At 40.4% G+C, this 17,224-nt stretch overlaps 1 protein-coding gene across 1 annotated transcript; it reads right to left on the reverse strand.

Annotated features, from left to right (window-relative positions):
• Positions 1–1,915: 1,915 nt before the first annotated feature.
• LOC146571747 (glutathione S-transferase C-terminal domain-containing protein-like) lies at positions 1,916–14,905 on the reverse strand. The gene is made up of 4 exons (XM_085275718.1): positions 14,777–14,905; positions 10,899–10,929; positions 7,958–8,027; positions 1,916–5,385 (listed from the first exon to the last, which is right to left on the reverse strand). The coding sequence occupies exons 1-4, from the start codon at positions 14,875–14,877 to the stop codon at positions 5,195–5,197; spliced, it is 393 nt and encodes a 130-aa protein (XP_085131844.1). The 5' UTR covers positions 14,878–14,905; the 3' UTR covers positions 1,916–5,194.
• Positions 14,906–17,224: the final 2,319 nt, after the last annotated feature.

Below are 17,224 nucleotides of genomic sequence, written 5' to 3' on the forward strand. Positions count from 1 at the left end.
CTGAGACACGCAGGTGTATTGTTGGCCACCCAGGTAGATGTTGATCACGCAGCAAAGACAAAGCAGTGAAAATTACTGAGGGTATAAAAAGAAAGCTGCGCAAAATAGAAAATCAGTGGTTTGTTAAAGTTTGAGGCGCACGCGCACTCAACAGGTGGAAATACTTATTTAAAAAAACAAACCTTAATATGTATAATTTTTGCAAACAAACACAAGTGGATGCATTTAATCAAAATCGCTTACAACTACCGACTGTTTCTGTTTTCTCAACAAGCCAAAAAGCTTTTCTGAACGACACTGCGCATGCGTAATTGCTGTCTTTCTATTCTTTCACACGAGGATCCTGTTAGACCTCATCACCTGTCTGATTCCTAAGCGGCACTCCACATTCAAAATCTCCTGAACTGCGCTTCCTGTTTGGGTGCAGAATGATGAAGGCTGCCTCATTTCCTGATGTGACAGCTTTCTGTCAGTGAACCAACCAGAGGGAGTGCCCGGTTGGCCTAACAGCCTTCTGGAGCACACGATGAATGACGGGAAGGTTCATGTGATTACTGCTAGTAGTTCAGAGTCTCTTTTGATTCATGCAACTCTTCGCCTTCACTGACTGAGTAATGAATCTGTGGTGGCACCCAGGTCTGACCTCAGCTGGTCGCAGAAAGTCTGGTGTCCCGGTTTGTGTATAATTAGACTATCAATCACAGTATTGACCTGACTGTAAGAACGTGATTCCTTGTGTTATCATTGCATTTAAATATGAGCAATGGCTTATGCCGATCGCAAGGGCCACGTCTCATTACCGGTAATATTCATATGTTGTGAAAAACTGAGACACTGTGTGGATTTTAAAGGGTCACTTACGCAGCGCATCTGTGTTTGTTAGCAGGAGTATACTCAGGATGTGTGGGGTTATTTTTAATGAACATTTTACCAGATGTGGTGCTCAGCCAAACTTAGAAGTTATGTGTTGAGTTCCATGACTGTGCAAAGGTCTTAGGCCACCCCTCATTTCTTTATATTTTGCTTCCAAGAGGCCAGAGTGTCTTGTAATATTTTGAAGTGATCTTATAACAGCTCTCCAGGCTTTCTTTCAATGTTTATCTTCAGACATCTCAGTCCAGTCCTTGTACTTGACAACTTTCAGAGAAATGTTTTTGTTTTTACTTGTTTTTTTAGTTGTTTAACGCTGACTTATTAATCATCCACACATTAAACAAGGATGTATCTGATCCATTTAAAGTTCATTGAACCCTCATCAGAAATAGTCTCAGTGGAAAGGTGGCTGCCAAGAAGTCATTCTTTAGGAAGGGAAACGGGAAGAAAAGGCTGAAGTATGCCAAATTACACAAGAACTGGACTAAAAATCAGTGACAACAGGATTTATGGAGTGATGGATCCAAATTTGAAATTTATGGCTCAAATCAGTATCAATATGTATGCAGGAGGTCAGGAGAGGTACAACAGTGAGTGTCTGCAGGCATCTGTAAAACACAACGGCGGCTCCACCATGGTCTGGAGCTGCGAGATGCTGTCAAAACCGATGGAATTATGAACACGTGGGAACGGTCAAATTTTGATCCACCACGAACACCATCTGGAAAGCGTCTCATTGACGAGAGCTTCATTTTTAAGCATGATAATGATCCCAAACACACCATCAAAGCAGTAAAAGTATACCTGGATAGAAAATAAACAAACAATGAAACATGGTCAGTTATAAACTGGCCTCCCCAGAGCCCAGACCTCGACTGAATCACTCTGGGATCATCTTGACAGAAATCAGAACAAAAAGGCAGCCAACATCCAATAACAGCTTTGAATGTCTTTCAAGAAGCCAGGAGAACTATTCCTGAAGTCCCTGCCCCATTTCCCACTTTCCTAGCAAAACATAAAGAAATGAGAGTTGACTCAATACTTTTGCACAGTATTGTAGCTCCAGATTTGGATCTAAGACGCAGTTGTTCATTTCAAGAGGAATGAATCTCCAACTATAACAGCGGTCCCCAACCTTTTTTGTGCCACGGACCGGTTTATGTCCGACAATATTTTCACGGACCAGCCTTTAATAAAACCAGTACCGGTACCAAAAAACAAAGATTTATTCATAGCACACGGGAAAAGACCCAGGGAAACATAATGTTAAAAACAGATAAAAACCCTGAGAACCATCAGTTTCACTCTCGAGCCTCCACTCTCGCAGCCCGGTACCAAACGACTAACGGAGCAGTACCGGTCCATGGCCCGGGGGTTAGGGACCACTGCACTATATGGACAACATGCTACGAATGGTGCAAACCAAGCAGGACACTTCACAGCAATCAGCATCCTTTAAAGTAAAGATTTACCTAATTTCGTTGTTTGTTTAAAATCACTGAACAAAAAACAAACAAACCTCTAGGTGTCGACATATTCCAGAAATTATATTAAAGCGACCGATTAATCTTAATTTACTGCAACTGTCAGGGGTATCTGAACACCCCCCCCAAAAGAAAAAAGAAGACATCTATCTGTGTGATTTGGGTGAACTCGGTCTTTAAACAAGCTCCTGGGGAGAGTGAGTCATTGTTGCATTTTAAACAGGCTGTGCCACGACAGATACAAAGTAGAAAATAAATGCTGAACCTGAAAGCAAGCATGGAAATCCTAGGTGACAATGTGACAAGTAGCACGCGAAGCACAAGAGAATACATTACAGGATTATTAGGGTGTGCAAAATAACAGCAGCTGAGCCCTACCAGGCGACCAAAAAGGAAATACTATACATAATTAACTGCCAGTACTGTGGACACCAATAATTAAACTCAGTGCTGTTTATTAGAAAATTATGCAAGTCAACCGAAAAACACATTTTATAGTTCACACAGGTAAAATATAAAAAAGAGAGAGTGAGATATTTAAGATCACAGAGGACGTAGGAAAAATCCCTTTGTACCTTTCACATGGACTCGTTATGAGTGGCTGCTGTGTTAACCCAAGACACATAAACAAGGTCAGTGTTTGTCAAAGAGGATAATTGACACCAACAGAGAGTGTACCCAAATATGGAGCAGTGAGCTGTTGTGGGCAACCAGCCACAAACTCTGCAGCATAATGAAATGGAAAACTGTTGGCAAAAACGCAAGAAATGAGCAGAATTTTTAATTAACTAATAAGGTGAAGTTAGCAAAACAACTCCAGCTCCATCATTTCCTGGAAGAGGATTTTGCCCCCCCCCAAAAAATAAATAAAATAAAAATCATCACCCAATGGTTAAAATTCAGATCCCAATTTAAGTATAAAATTATGCTCTAAATCTCATTATGAGCAACTACATAAAGAAAACAGATTAAATAGCAATAAACTATGCATACAGCGTCTGTGTAGTCACAGGTTATTGTACATTGGAGAAACTCGCATGTAGTTGACTTTTGTATCGAGGTCAGCCCTCTAATTACGCAAATAAAAAATGCATTAAGCTAAATATGTGAGCGACTCTGCAATGCATTTGCAGAAAGGTTTCAGGAGGTGAATCGTTAGAAAAGAACATCTCTGCATTTAGATGAAAATGAGCCAATAACAGCTCATCTGTTTTATCTAAGCAAAGAATCCACTGTTACTGTTCTGATGTTTACTCTAAGCCAACTGCCTTCACCCTCTGCATTCTCCTTCCGATGCACACTTTAAGTAGTGCCACTGTTCCCCTCTTTTGTATGTATATGAATTTCTGTAATGTGCACTTGCCACAAGCATGAACAGGGAGTAGACTTCTGAAATAATTCCGATCCTCGGAAGGAGCTGTGTCTGTGGCCATTTACCTCGGGATAGATTGACTCTGCTGACTGAATTCAGATGAGCCTGACGTCTGCGAGGCCTGCATCTCTCTCACATCTATCCCTTCAGTGGGAGTGGGAAAAACTGGCTCCTTGGCTACCTCCCCAGATTTCTCAAGCAGCTGCATCAGACTGTCAAAGGTGACAACACTGGATTTTTTTTCGTCTTTTTTTCCCAGAGAAACACACGAATAGTTTCAGATGCAAGACTGAGAGCTTAAGGTGCCTCACTGTGACTACAGTAACCGGGACTGGAAATACGGAGCGCGCTGTGTGATTTCCAGTTATGAGGCACTGAACACCGTGCGTCTAATCAAGCGCGCTGACCTTTTCACCAGCTTCATAAAATATTCATTACTGCTGAAAGTATTCCAGAATGCATACCATACTCGCATTGCTTTTTTATGAGGAATAATCAGGTTCCTCTGTAGAACCATGAAAAATGCGACACTGTATATTACCCGATGTGACTCGAGTTTAAATCCACCTCTGATTGTCTCTCGCAAGAAAAAAGAAAACGACAGAAGAAACGTAGGTGAGATGACAGCGAGGCGATTCCTCACCTCGTCTTTAAATGCACACGAGCTGTTAGCACTGAATTTCTTGTGTTAATCAGAAGTAGCTGACTACTGAGCGCTATCCCAGAAGGCTGTATACAGACTATTTGCGAAAACAGCATGAGGACGTATGTCATACTTCATTCACAATATGGGTGTGCCAAGTCCTGCTGCGTCTGTGTGCGCTGACAGCTTGAGTCACGCAGTTTAGGCAAAGACAAAAACATAGCATTGCAGTTGGGGAGAAGCTTGAGCAGATGATCAACTAAAGTGTGTAACTCCCGGGAATGGCATGGTTGCTTTAACGTTTAGCCTGAAAGAAACTTTAAAAGATGGTAAATGGCCTGTATTTGTATAGCGCTTTAGCCTAAGGACCCCAAAGCGCTTTACATATCCAGTCATCCACCCATTCACACACTGGTGATGGCAAGCTACATTGTAGCCACAGCCACCCTGGGGCGCACTGACAGAGCTGAGGCTGCCGAACACTGGCGGCACCGGGCCCTCTGACCACCACCAGTAGGCAACGGGTGAAGTGTCTTGCCCAAGGACACAACGACCGAGACTGTCCAAGCCGGGGCTTGAACCGGCAACCTTCCGAATACAAGGCGAACTCCCAACTCTTGAGCCACAAAGCCAGATGACCTTTGACAGTACAGAAATAATAAACATGTATTTTCTGCAGTTAAGGCTGAGCTTGTAAAAAAATAAATAAAGTAAATTGTTGAGGGTGGTTTAAAAAACACTCGTGATACAGCCAGAAGCCGGATAGTTTATCAAACCCTTACAATGCTAAAGACACTCTGCTGTACTCCAGAGAATCGAGTGTTAATTATGCACTGCCTCTTCCAGTTGGCCAGCGGTGACTTCCAGTCCTCTCTTCTGCAGCAGCCTTCCCACCAGCATGTTGTTCTTTGGTGAGCAGCTTTCGGGCTCCATAGTCATTACTTGAACCGAATACCCATGAGTCTCTGCTGCCCATGACCGGTCCAAGTCTACCAAGCCCATACACTGTTTACCTGCAGAAGGAAAAAAAAAGGATCGAAATATTATTATTATTGTTCTATAATCAGACACTAAAATACTTTTACCTAAAGTGACTAATGTGTAAAAAAACAATATTTAAAATCTTTTTATTTATACTATACTAGATATTAACGCTGCCCCCTCAGTCCACGCACTGACTGAAACATGTCATTTTATCTCATCTCCCAGATGGATCAGTCACAGAGGAAAACCAGGCTGGCAACCCCCCTGCAACTGGGTGGGAAAAAAGAATCAGTCGTTGCACTGAATCTTTCACATTTGGTGACCAATTGCTGTCTAATTTATAAATGTATAGAGACTGCCTACACGCTGCAATCAATGTGATAAGCACAGCTCATCTGCAATACAGGACTCGACTCACCTGGTTGCAGAATGACTGTATTTTGTATTGCTCTAATAAAAGCAAGGTTGCTGAGCACCTGTGACATTGCAAAATTTCCTGTTTCACACCTCTGAGGATGTAAGAGACTAATATGAATCTATGTCTATATAGACTGCAGATTTTCAGGAGTATATCACAGTGCCAATTTGACCCAATTCTAATGCAAACTAATAGTAGACTGTCTTCGTCTTATTGCCACCTCTATGCACCGAGAGATGGCAATTGACTGCAAGTGGTGGCAGGTATGGTTCCTGTATTAGGAGTAACTTTTTCAAAGGCAATAAGGTTGTAAGTTCACTGCACACTGCAGCAAGAACTTTGGCAACTTCGTTCCAACTTGCTGCTCCTAACAGGACAGAAACTTTTCCGTGGGCACAGTCAGAGTTTTGTGTGTGAGCGATGACCCCACACAGTTTCACAACAGTTTGTCAAAAGCAACACTTAATCTATTAGTTTGATTTTTTTTTCCACACAAATGTTCCTCCCTTAATGTTATATGAACATAAACACACACAGAAAAAAAGAAATTAAGCACACAAAGTGAAGATTTCCCATTTGAAATGGTAAAAGTCTGCATTTAAACATTAATGGTGGTGGCATGAATCATTTCACCGCTCACGCCACAGACTGGATTCTACTGGACTTTAAACAGACTTTTGCGCTCCATTTGTGTTATTATGACTGTGTTGCTAATTAGATAACTAATCACTTAAAATTTAGGCAATAAAAACATAACAGATTGGCTCTTTTACTTTGACATAAGAGTCTCTTTATGTTTTTGAGGAAACATTTGCATAAAGACATTTGATTCCTCCAGGATCAAATGTCTCCATCCAGGAAGCAGGAGGGATCACCGATGTGTCTGATGAGCATAAGGATGAAGTCAATCATATCCCAGTCACCAGATCTCAACCTGATTAAACATCCATAGATGTGTGACCATCACCATCCAACCACCAGAAGACTTATTTGGGGACCAACGACATTCAATGCCTCCAACTAGAGAATCAAACATCTTGTACTTCTGGCAACACATAGAGGCTCAACACTATACGAAGGCTGTATGTTGGTTCTTCTTATAACTTATTACATGTCAGGCGAAAATCAGCAAATCCCCCATCATTAAGGTCTTTATTGCTCTAAAGCTGTACTGCTTTATATACCATTTCTGCATATTTTCAATATTGTGTGTCAGAAGACAGTAATTCATATACATGGATTATCCAGCCTCATCTGTTAGGATTTCCTTAAAAACACAAACTTCAAATGTAATTTAGCAGTGTGTGGAAGCAGGTGGCAGACACACTACACGTGAGCTTTGCTCCGCCGTGTTGCTTTGACGGGCGAAGTCTTACCAGCAAGCTCAAGAGGGACGAGATCACACATAGTTAGAAAATGTTAGTGGGAGAGGTTGAGCCCTGTTAACTGATATAGAGAAGAAACTAGTGTGACAGGTGGTGTCAGGTACATATGAAAAGGCTTCACGCTGACGAGACTTTGGGGAGCCTTCTCGGAAGCTTTGATAAACTGGAGAGCTATCAGGGCGAAGAGAGTCCTCAACATAATGAAACCCTGTAGAGTGAAGCTTCAGCAGGGGCCTGTAGGGGTTCTGACAAAACATTTCCCTCTGAATCTGACAACACTGATCTAGCAGCTGTTCGCCGCAGCTGTTTTGTCACTCTGTACAAATCTCTGCTCTAACATGTTTCTCACATCTTGAAAGTCTAGACTTTTTAAGGAACCCGCAGCAGTGGGGCTACCGAACAGTGTAAGTGTATGAAGAAAGTATGTCAAAGGATATTACAATGAAAAGGTGCTTGTGTCCATCACACTGGACTTCATCAGTCAGTATCATCATGGAGGCGTCAGACTGGTTCCAGCTAGTTTACATATTCATTCTGCAGCAGCGCAATGACAAAATAATTTGAACAAAGTAATGTCGAAAGAAATATTCAGGAACATTGGAGCTGTTTCAAAGGCAAAGTGTGGTCCCAGCAAATACTGATGATTTGATTTTAAATTAGTTTTGATAATGATACTCGATGCTGTGTCTCTATGTGCAGCAGTTACCAGATACTGCTAAGAATGTTTAGCCTAAAAAAGTAATAAAGGACTGAACATAAATAATAGCTCAGGTCTAAAGAGAAGATTGCAAACAGCACCAATGAGTCTCCTGTCTGGCGGAAGCTGGACAGCCGTCTGGTCTGCGAAGCGACAGAGGATCATGTGTTCCTGAAACAAAGACAAAAAACGAGTACAGTTACTGCTCACTTATTGTTACGTGGATGTGGTGCAAGTGATCCGTTCATCACTGCGTTAAGATCAAGTATATCTGAAAATGTATAAAAGTTTAACTAATACCATTGTAGCTTATTTGTATCGATTCATCCTTTTTCTCCCTTGCTTACAGCAGTGGGGTCAAAAACATTCTCACTTGAGTATCGCATGGCTTAAAATTTCTGTGTATGCAGCTCTGAGCACACAATGTACTACACAACATGGCACACTATATATTACACAATGGAGGTGATTTGTTTGGGATTTCCAAAGCCGGATAACGATCAGAGTAATATAACATTAAAGTATCTTTGTAAATATATAAATGTGCTTTAAGAAAAATCCAATTATTCTCAAAGTGGCTGCAGTTAAGAAGCGGTACAAACTTTACACTTTGTGAAAGATTTCCCTTGGATGAATTAAAAAAAATGTCTTCAAATTGAGCACTTATGTTCATTTGTTCAGATGAATTGATAATATTTTGGCAGTCAACAGTTAAGGTTACCGTGACCTCACAAAGCTTCGACTATAACTCAAACAATCATACACGGCATTTATGATGAAAATGATACATTATTACGTATGTATGTACCACAGGATAACAGTCAGAACTGATGAAATCTTATATGTAAAAGTTCAAAGGTCAAGTCTGCAATCGCAGCAAACCACCCTGACTGGTTTGCAGAACCATATACCGCAGCCGTGAGGCAGTAATTCTAGTTTCTACCTTATGGTTCATGGAACAAGTGATTCATGAGAGCGTTAAGTCAGCTGAAACTTGCCTCCACTTTAATTGGTTCTATTCTTCACTCTGCGGGGTCGGCGCTGAATGCAAGGCCATGGAACAGGTGCTTAAAGCTCGTGTGAGCACCAATATCTCTCACCATTAGCCCTTTATTCCAGTGATACACTATTTGTCATTGTGCTGTCATTCTGTTTAACTACTGTAGTTTGGAAAGAACAACTCTGGTTCTGCTGTAAAACGAGCGAACGCAGCTTTTATTTCTGTGACTCTTGTCTGGGACATTGCCTGGGATGTCTGGTGCGGAGGGGCAAAGAAACAGAAAGCAGTGGGGTTCCCTACCTTGAGCCCAAATAAATAACAAATGCCAAACATGTTTGTCGAAAGGAAAACCAAGGAGGGAGGCCGAGGAGATTTGGAGCTCAGGTTTAAAGTGGAGGATAATATGCCTGCTGGTATAAACAGAATATAGATTTCTCCTGCTGGGTGGCTGCATGCTTAGTGTCTTCCTTATTGTGTGTTTTTTTCCTCTCACTCAGCTTTTTGGAAAAATCTGAACTCAGTATCACGTAACACTGTAATTGCTCAGTGTCTTCTAAGTATAATACTATGTTTTGTGCCTCTTGGGCCATGTAAAAAAAAAAAAAAAAAAAATCTGATTCTTGTAGCGCACAAAGAAGTTAAAGGTGGTCCAATGTTGTGACATGTCAACTCTTGAGGTTGCTATGGTTAGGACCTGCAGCTTCTCCTGCACAGATTTTCCCCAGGGGCCCTGACAGGTCCCATATATCATCGCGGGATAGGCCCTCCCGGAGCACAGTGGCGTGTCTGTGCCGAGTGATAAGGGAAGTGACTTGGGAATCTTTGTTTGCGAGACACTGATAAGCGCAGAGATCTCATCAGTTCTTCTAAGTTTCTGATAAAATAAAGATTTTCATCCAGTTTTATGAATGAATTGGAAGAGTTGTTAGATTTTTGTTGCCTTTAGACTGGGTGGATAAAAGTCAAACCTTTTAAAGCTGTACACACAGTAAGTGTACATTAATGCACTATATGTAAATGAGCTATGACAAAAACTGAGCCAACTCACAATAATTTGGCTTGTTTTTTTGCTCCTAAAGTATGAACCATTTGAAGATAATATAGGAAATTATTTGTTAAATTCTACCCTAACCTACTGAGTCTTGTCCTCAAAGACTTTTTTCCATATTTAATACTGCAACAGTTTAAAATTAGTCATCTGAAAGTTGCTAGTAGTTGCTAGCGAGTTGCTCCTAAATGTAATCTCAATCATGAATACACAAATAGATTTTATTTAAAAATATTTTTTATTAATGCCACTTCCCAGGAGCAGATGTCCCTGCAAATTCCCTCTAAAGGTTAGACCGTATAATGTTTCTTTTCCCCCCACAAAGCTTGTAAAGATGGCCAAGAGCTAGATCTCAGACTCTGCAGATCTCGGTTAGCGTGTTACGTTAAGGCTCATGACAGATTTAGAAAGACTACAAACAGTATGGCTGTTTGTAGTCTTATAGTCAGGAGAAAGCCTCTTATCTCTGAAGGAAAACATGGCAGCATGGCTTAGCTTCGCCACAGGACCTTGGCACCTTGCGGTCATTGAGTCAAACACGAACTCCTCTGTTTACCAAAGTATTTCAGAGTCAAACGTGAGGTCATCTGTCCAACAGTTAACGCTTGGCCGAAAATGGGTCAAGTAACAGGACAATGATCCCAAACACAGCCGCAAATGTGCAACAGAATGACTGCAAAAGGAAAGAATCACAAGTTCAGATTTGAACTTGACTGAAACCCTGTGGTTGATGAAACGATCTTAAGAGAGCACCGCAAAACCCAATGAACCAAAGCAACGCTCTAAAGAAGCTACTTAATTTTTAATCTACTGCTTCTTTCATTTTGGGTTTGTTTTTTCTTATATAAATAAGGACACGGTGTAATACGTGCACAGAGTCCTTGCTTTTCACATGTATTGACCTGCATGTGACACTTTCCTTGTAAAAAGTTGCTGTAAACCTGTAATCTGTATTAAACACAATAAAGAGAATTAATCATATTTAAAAGCATACCTTAGATGTCAGAGTCTCCTGGAACATTTTGCTGTAAAAAGAAAAAAAAAGTAAATAAAAAAGAAAACACAAAAAAGTTTGCTGAGAGAAAAAAAGTAATGGAAAAGTTCTATACAAACAAGATGAATATGCAACAAAATCAAAGTCCTAAACCAAACAAAACCCATGTGCATAATCTCCAAAGCAGGGAAAGAAGGACTTTCATTACTTTTGTTTTGACATGGGAGTAAAGTTTGTTTGAGATGGTTAAACATGGTTTGGTTTGCTTCATGCTAATTAAAAATCAACATGAAACAGTTCAAGGGTTAGGGGCCAGTGCGGTCACATGGAGAAAAGTTTAGCACAAACTTTCATGGCCTTAATGAAACGGGCAGTTTAGAGCTTCACAGCTCATAAACCCACAGACTGCTTGGAATGTCTTCACCTGCAAAATATCCACGAGTACCTGGAACACGACCTGAGGGCAAAACTCTAAAAGTAGCAAGATGAAGATTGACAGAGTCAGGTGGGCTCGTCCTCCTCACATTTATACCCCGCAGAAACAAAGCTTCTTGTTATCTATCACAGCTGCAAAGTCATTTTTAGTGTCATTCTTTAATATTTTATGAGGACTTGGGAGGGTTGAAATGTCACGGGAAATGTGAAAAATGTAAAATATTTATGTCGTACACTGAAAATCACATAGCAGGAGTCAACCGTTTAATCGTTGCTCTACATCAGTGCAAATTCCTTAAAGCCCAACAACAGCAACGTCGTGCAAATATCTTCATTTGGTTAGTGACGATTAAAAACATCTAAAATATTGGACTTTCCACATTGTTATGTGCATATCCCAACTTACATTGGGGAGGAAGTGGAGAACAAGAACAGTCAATTTAAAGACTGACATGTAGAGTCAGTTTTACAAAATGAAGCATCTTTCTTGGCAGGAGAGCGTGGGAAAAGCATGTAATTGTGCTGCTAAACAGTGCATAAGAGAGCAACCTAAAAACTTTAACAAGTGGTCTAAAATCAAAGTTTACTGCAAAATAATCATGATAGCAATACTTACAAAATAATTAGCAATATCCAACAGATTATTTAAAAGGAGGAACTGTGCTTTCCAAGTACTTACATTTACATATGATAAAAATCAAAACATTTAGAGTGCCTATTAAGATTTAATGAGTTTTCTTCCCCATAAATCAAGCATAAAATGTTTTGTAAATATTTTAAAAACCACACTGATTGTATTTTTCTTGCAGACTTGTTCTACCTTGCCTTATGATCCATTGCTACATTTCCTTTCATATCACTAATGGTGATACCATCTACAAGTATGTGCGCCGCATCTCCTGCCTACTCCTGTCTGTGCATCTTTGTGCGTGAGATAAAAGCAAAATGGAAAACCTGCGTATTTACAGTCTTCTGTGGCATTATCAGTCGGCATTCCTGGATACAAGAGGTTACGTTAATGAAAACCTACATGAGAATATGCTGCTCATCTCTCACATGAAAGCTATTTTAAGAAAGAGTGTTATAATGAATTGAGAGACTTGAAGAAGCTTCGTGTGAATCACAGTAAACACGGAGACAACACTCGGTTGGCAGCCTGTGATTCTTGTACGATTCTCTTCAAAATATAAAGTGACACAACAACACGCAGGACGAAATGCTATGTTGCTATGGAACACGGCCGTGCCGTCATCAGACAATACCATCCAAGATAACACTGGAATACAATTTTACTTGATATATTAAAAAAAAAAAAAAAAAAGAGCGAGAGCAGCTTGTCAAACGCCCAATAAAGAACTGCTGCGCCCGCTAAAAGTGGAAACAACAAACTCGTTTCACCACTTCAGTCATAAATACAATGTCAAGCACAAGCAGGGTACAAAAACACAGAAGGAGGAGATGCTAGCAGCTGACGATGTGCAAACTAAATGTTACAAAAAATGACTCAAGAAGAGAAAACAGTGGCTGGAAGTCCTTGATGCAGTTACATGAAGGTACAGGATTAGGCAGGTTTAGGAAACTCAACTTAATAAAATATGTCTCTATTTAAATTTTATTATGTAACAATATTTTGCAGGTTTCAGAAGATTTCAAAGGTTATATTACATTATATTATTATTTCATGGTAAAGCTCAATAGTAATGCACTTATCTTACACTTTAACTTAAAACTTCCAACAAAAACACATTACTATTACTATTATGGCAAGGCAAGGCAAGGCAAGGCAAGTTTATTTGTATAGCACAATTCAACAACAAGGTGATTCAAAGTGCTTTACAGAGACATATTATGCTATAATGCTCCGTCTTGTAGCCCCTTATATCAATCGACTGACACAGTGTGTCATCAATGAAAGCAGCTCACTGGAAAAGAAGGACAGCAAATGCCCTTCATTTTGTTTGCGTCAATAAATGCTGCCTGCAAGCTACAATCACCAATAAAACACTGTTCAGTATTTAATTAATATCATCAGAAATATCATTATTGCACATTTCCTTGAAATATCACACATGGTTTTGAGGCTGTATCAAGGAAGCCTTACTCACTATAGCAGCGGTCCCCAACCCCCGGGCCTTGGACCGGTACCGGTCCGTGAGTCGTTTGGTACCGGGCCGCGAGAGTTGAGGCTCAGGTGTGAAATGTATGGTTTTCAGGGTTTTTATTGGTTTTCAGCGTTATTTTGTTATCGTTTTTATCGTTTTTATCGTTAACTCGGTTTTCCTTGGTCTTTTCACGTGTGTTATGAATAAATCTTCTTTTTTTCGGTACCGGTACTGGTTTTATTTTGTTGTATTTATCCGCGACACCTTAAAGGCAGGTCCATGAAAATATTGTCGGGCATAAACCGGTCCGTGACGCAAAAAAGGTTGGAGACCGCTGTGCTATAGAACACTGAAGAGTGCATTAAGGGCAAGAAAGACTTTGCATGTAAAGCAGGAGGTAACTGAGCTCCAGCTGAGCACCTGAAAATCTGATATCCTGATAGCTGTAATATAACTCTAGGTCACACGGCATAATTTTTTCTTGTTTGCTTGCCATTTTAGAGTAGCTACAAACAAATCTGATGATTTATCGTGCAACGTTTAAACAAGATTTAAAGCGGATGGACACTGGACAACGAATAAAGCAGAAGAGCAAATGATAGGATCTGTAAACACTCTACACTATAATTTCGCCAACCTGAAGACTTGAACAGACTTGGCCTAACAACAAAACAAATAAAATCTCCAGCTTCACTTGCTGGTGACCAGACTTGTTGCTACAACAGCAACTCTGCGTAACAGCCTTGTTTTGCAGCAATCAGTCACCAAAAGTTGTTTTAGTAGCAAACTGCTGCATCTTATGTACCATTAGTGAGCATAGCAACAGAATCAACAGCGTCTCCCTCCACCCTGTTTTCCATCTGTATTCAAACAGCACCGTGTCACGGCTTGCATGATCACCAGACGTTTGGATTAAATGGTTAATTTCCTCGTACGCCACATAATAAAGTCGTCGCTGACATTTCGTTCTAAATTTTCCAGCCAGCCTATCTGTCTGACACATTCCTTCCAGTGTCTAAATTAAGAACCAAATTCTCAGTTCACATAACAACACACTGTGACTGGCGGACCATCTCGAGAAGGTGATGCGATGCTGCTGCCCCGAATTGGCAAATGGTTATGAGCAGTCAAAGGAGGCAAACAGAATGTAGTTAAGAGATATAGACTGTGTGTTTGTGAGTGACGACGAGATGAGAAACTAATGGAGAAAGTGACTCATAAAGACTGAAAGGCGAGGGAACAGGAACGAAGGGAAGCAACATCTATCTAACAAGAAAACATCATGGTTAGAACGACATTTTTAAAAGCAGTAACCCACAGACGTGACACTGGATCACACACCTCTTGGGGAAGCTGAACTTCACAGCATTCTGGATGAAGCCGTAGCAGCAAGGACTAATAGCAAAGGCGGCTCCGGCCTGGATGCAATGCTCCATTACCATATCTGTTGCAACGCCACATGCATGAAGGGCGACCTGCATTAGAACAGAAAAAGAAAGAAAACACAAAAAAGTGTTACTTTCACCAACAAAATGATCTTGAAACCCTCAGATTTCCAACAGCAAAAACCAAAACTGAGAGCATGCACTCAATTCCATTGATTACTTCATAATGGCCCCTGCTATTAAATAAATCTATGCTCTCAAAGGTGCAGACGCCGGGAGTAGCAGCAAACAAAATATATCAGTGCGTTTAGAGTGCAGGCACGGATGCATCAGGATTCCTATTGACAGGGTAAACTGTGCGTGGTGATGAACACCTAGCTATGCATTAGTAATGGTGTGGTTATATATTGGATTGCAGAATGGTACTAAGAGACCCAATATCCATCATTCCTGGCCCTGTCCATCTGCAAAAATGCATTATGATTTCTCAAGGACAACGAGTTTAATATCCAGACGTGACATAACTTCCTCTCATATGTACAGTGACAAACCACATGCCATGTTAATGGCCCAAATAAAATCCTTTTTAAACAGCCTGATGTCCCAATAGCTCCTGAACTCTCTGGAATGAACCCCATTCGACTCAAGCAGCGAGCTCCAAAGTCTATTTGTGTTTTCCAAGAAGTTGTCACTTGGCGTCTGTGAGTCTGAATTAACTGCATGTTGCCTTGACAGCAGTGCCACAAAGCAGAAGGTCAGAGCTGATCAGGACAGAATTGAGCCAGAACTGTTGGCACCACCACACACAAAGAGCAGAACATACAGACGCTCTGAGCCAAACCTCCACCCACCCATAAGGTCAGTGAAGGTTTTGAACGGAGGGTATATTTCTTACAGCGGCTTTACGTTTTCCTAGAAACTGAACTTTTGCGTGTTTGATTAAAAAAAGATTCACGCCCATTAAGATCTGTATCGATTTAAACGTGAACCCGTTAAATGAGACTCTGCGATTTAAAAGAATAACTTCAATTACGTCCATTACCTTGTATCCATTTGACAGCTAATCTTCCATTTTATTCATGCCGTCAGGGAAAAAGCTTTATGCTTTTCTTAACAGCATGTTTTAGACTGATGATTAGGAGGAAGGGTTGCTATCAGAAATTACACGATGTTACACCTCCTCACATCTAAGGCAAAAATAATTACCAAAATAACACTATCACTCATTCCTAGCTTCTTAATGCTGTACATTAGTCATGCTGTATTAAATCCTAATTACATTTTATAACCTTTAGCCTCCATTTACCGCAAACACAAAGCCAATCAATTACATAAAAAACACACAACTGGAATGAAACACATTGTGATATGTCTTCGTAGCTAATGCTGTATTTACAAGTTCTGATGACACAGTCATCTCTGCTTTATAACTGTGGTATTGACAAAGCATGGACCCAACTTAACATGTTCACATTCTGAGTGCAGCTGATTAGAAATGCATAATGAAAGGTGAAAATGAACACGAGGCCAATTTAAATCTCACAGTCCTACCGAATTACATGCATATCCTGCTGAGCTTTGCCTCAAGACACAGTCTGGAAGAAGAAACCCTAAATTAATGCGCACAAGTAAAACTATGTTCATACTGAGCTATCATTTCTGGAGAGAGAAAGCTGTTTCTGGCTGCATTATTCTCTCAACAATCGCATCACAGAAATAACGAGGTTTCATTATTCACTCTTATTCCAGTAATTGTATCCCTCTCCAGGTCTATCTGGGCCTGAGACAGAGCAAGTTCCTGCAATACAGCTAATTAATACTTAATCAACATCATACGCATTTGCAAAATTGTGCTGCAAGCCTGTGCAATAGTTTTGGGAACTTTTTCTCAATACGGTGCACTTTTAAATGCTCAGGTTTGTCTGTTTCACTAATTTTATTACATGTGGACAAATGAATGCTTAGATGTGTCGACCAACCTATATTAAGTATGATTACACCGAACCAAAGAGTTGTTTTCCTCTCAAAGGTGGATGTAATGATGCCTTTTACCTGAGGTGATCAAACTCAATCTTAACTCACTCTTTTGAAAACAACCAAGACTATAAGGAGAGTAGAAAATAGTCCTAATACACCATTAGTATTAGAGCTGCACCAGATAAAGACACTTGGCACTTAATCAATACTGATTTTTTACATGAAGCCCAAAGTAAGACCAGCTAGTGCATTTTTCTACATGCAAACATAGAGGCAAATGAAAGAATCAACTGCAAACAATCAGACTCTTTAGCAGAACCAATAACGGACTTGCATCCAATAAAATTAAAACCTGCTTCAAGCTCCACAACTTTTCATGCCTCTATAGTCTGTAGACTGAAGAACGTCTGATAAGACACGTCATACA

The sequence above is a fragment of the Mchenga conophoros genome, linkage group LG6 (genome assembly GCF_057382185.1).
Source record: "Mchenga conophoros isolate Kocher_MC1m ecotype Shallow Benthic linkage group LG6, M_conophoros_male_GT1.1, whole genome shotgun sequence".
Classification (NCBI taxonomy): Eukaryota; Metazoa; Chordata; class Actinopteri; order Cichliformes; family Cichlidae; genus Mchenga; species Mchenga conophoros.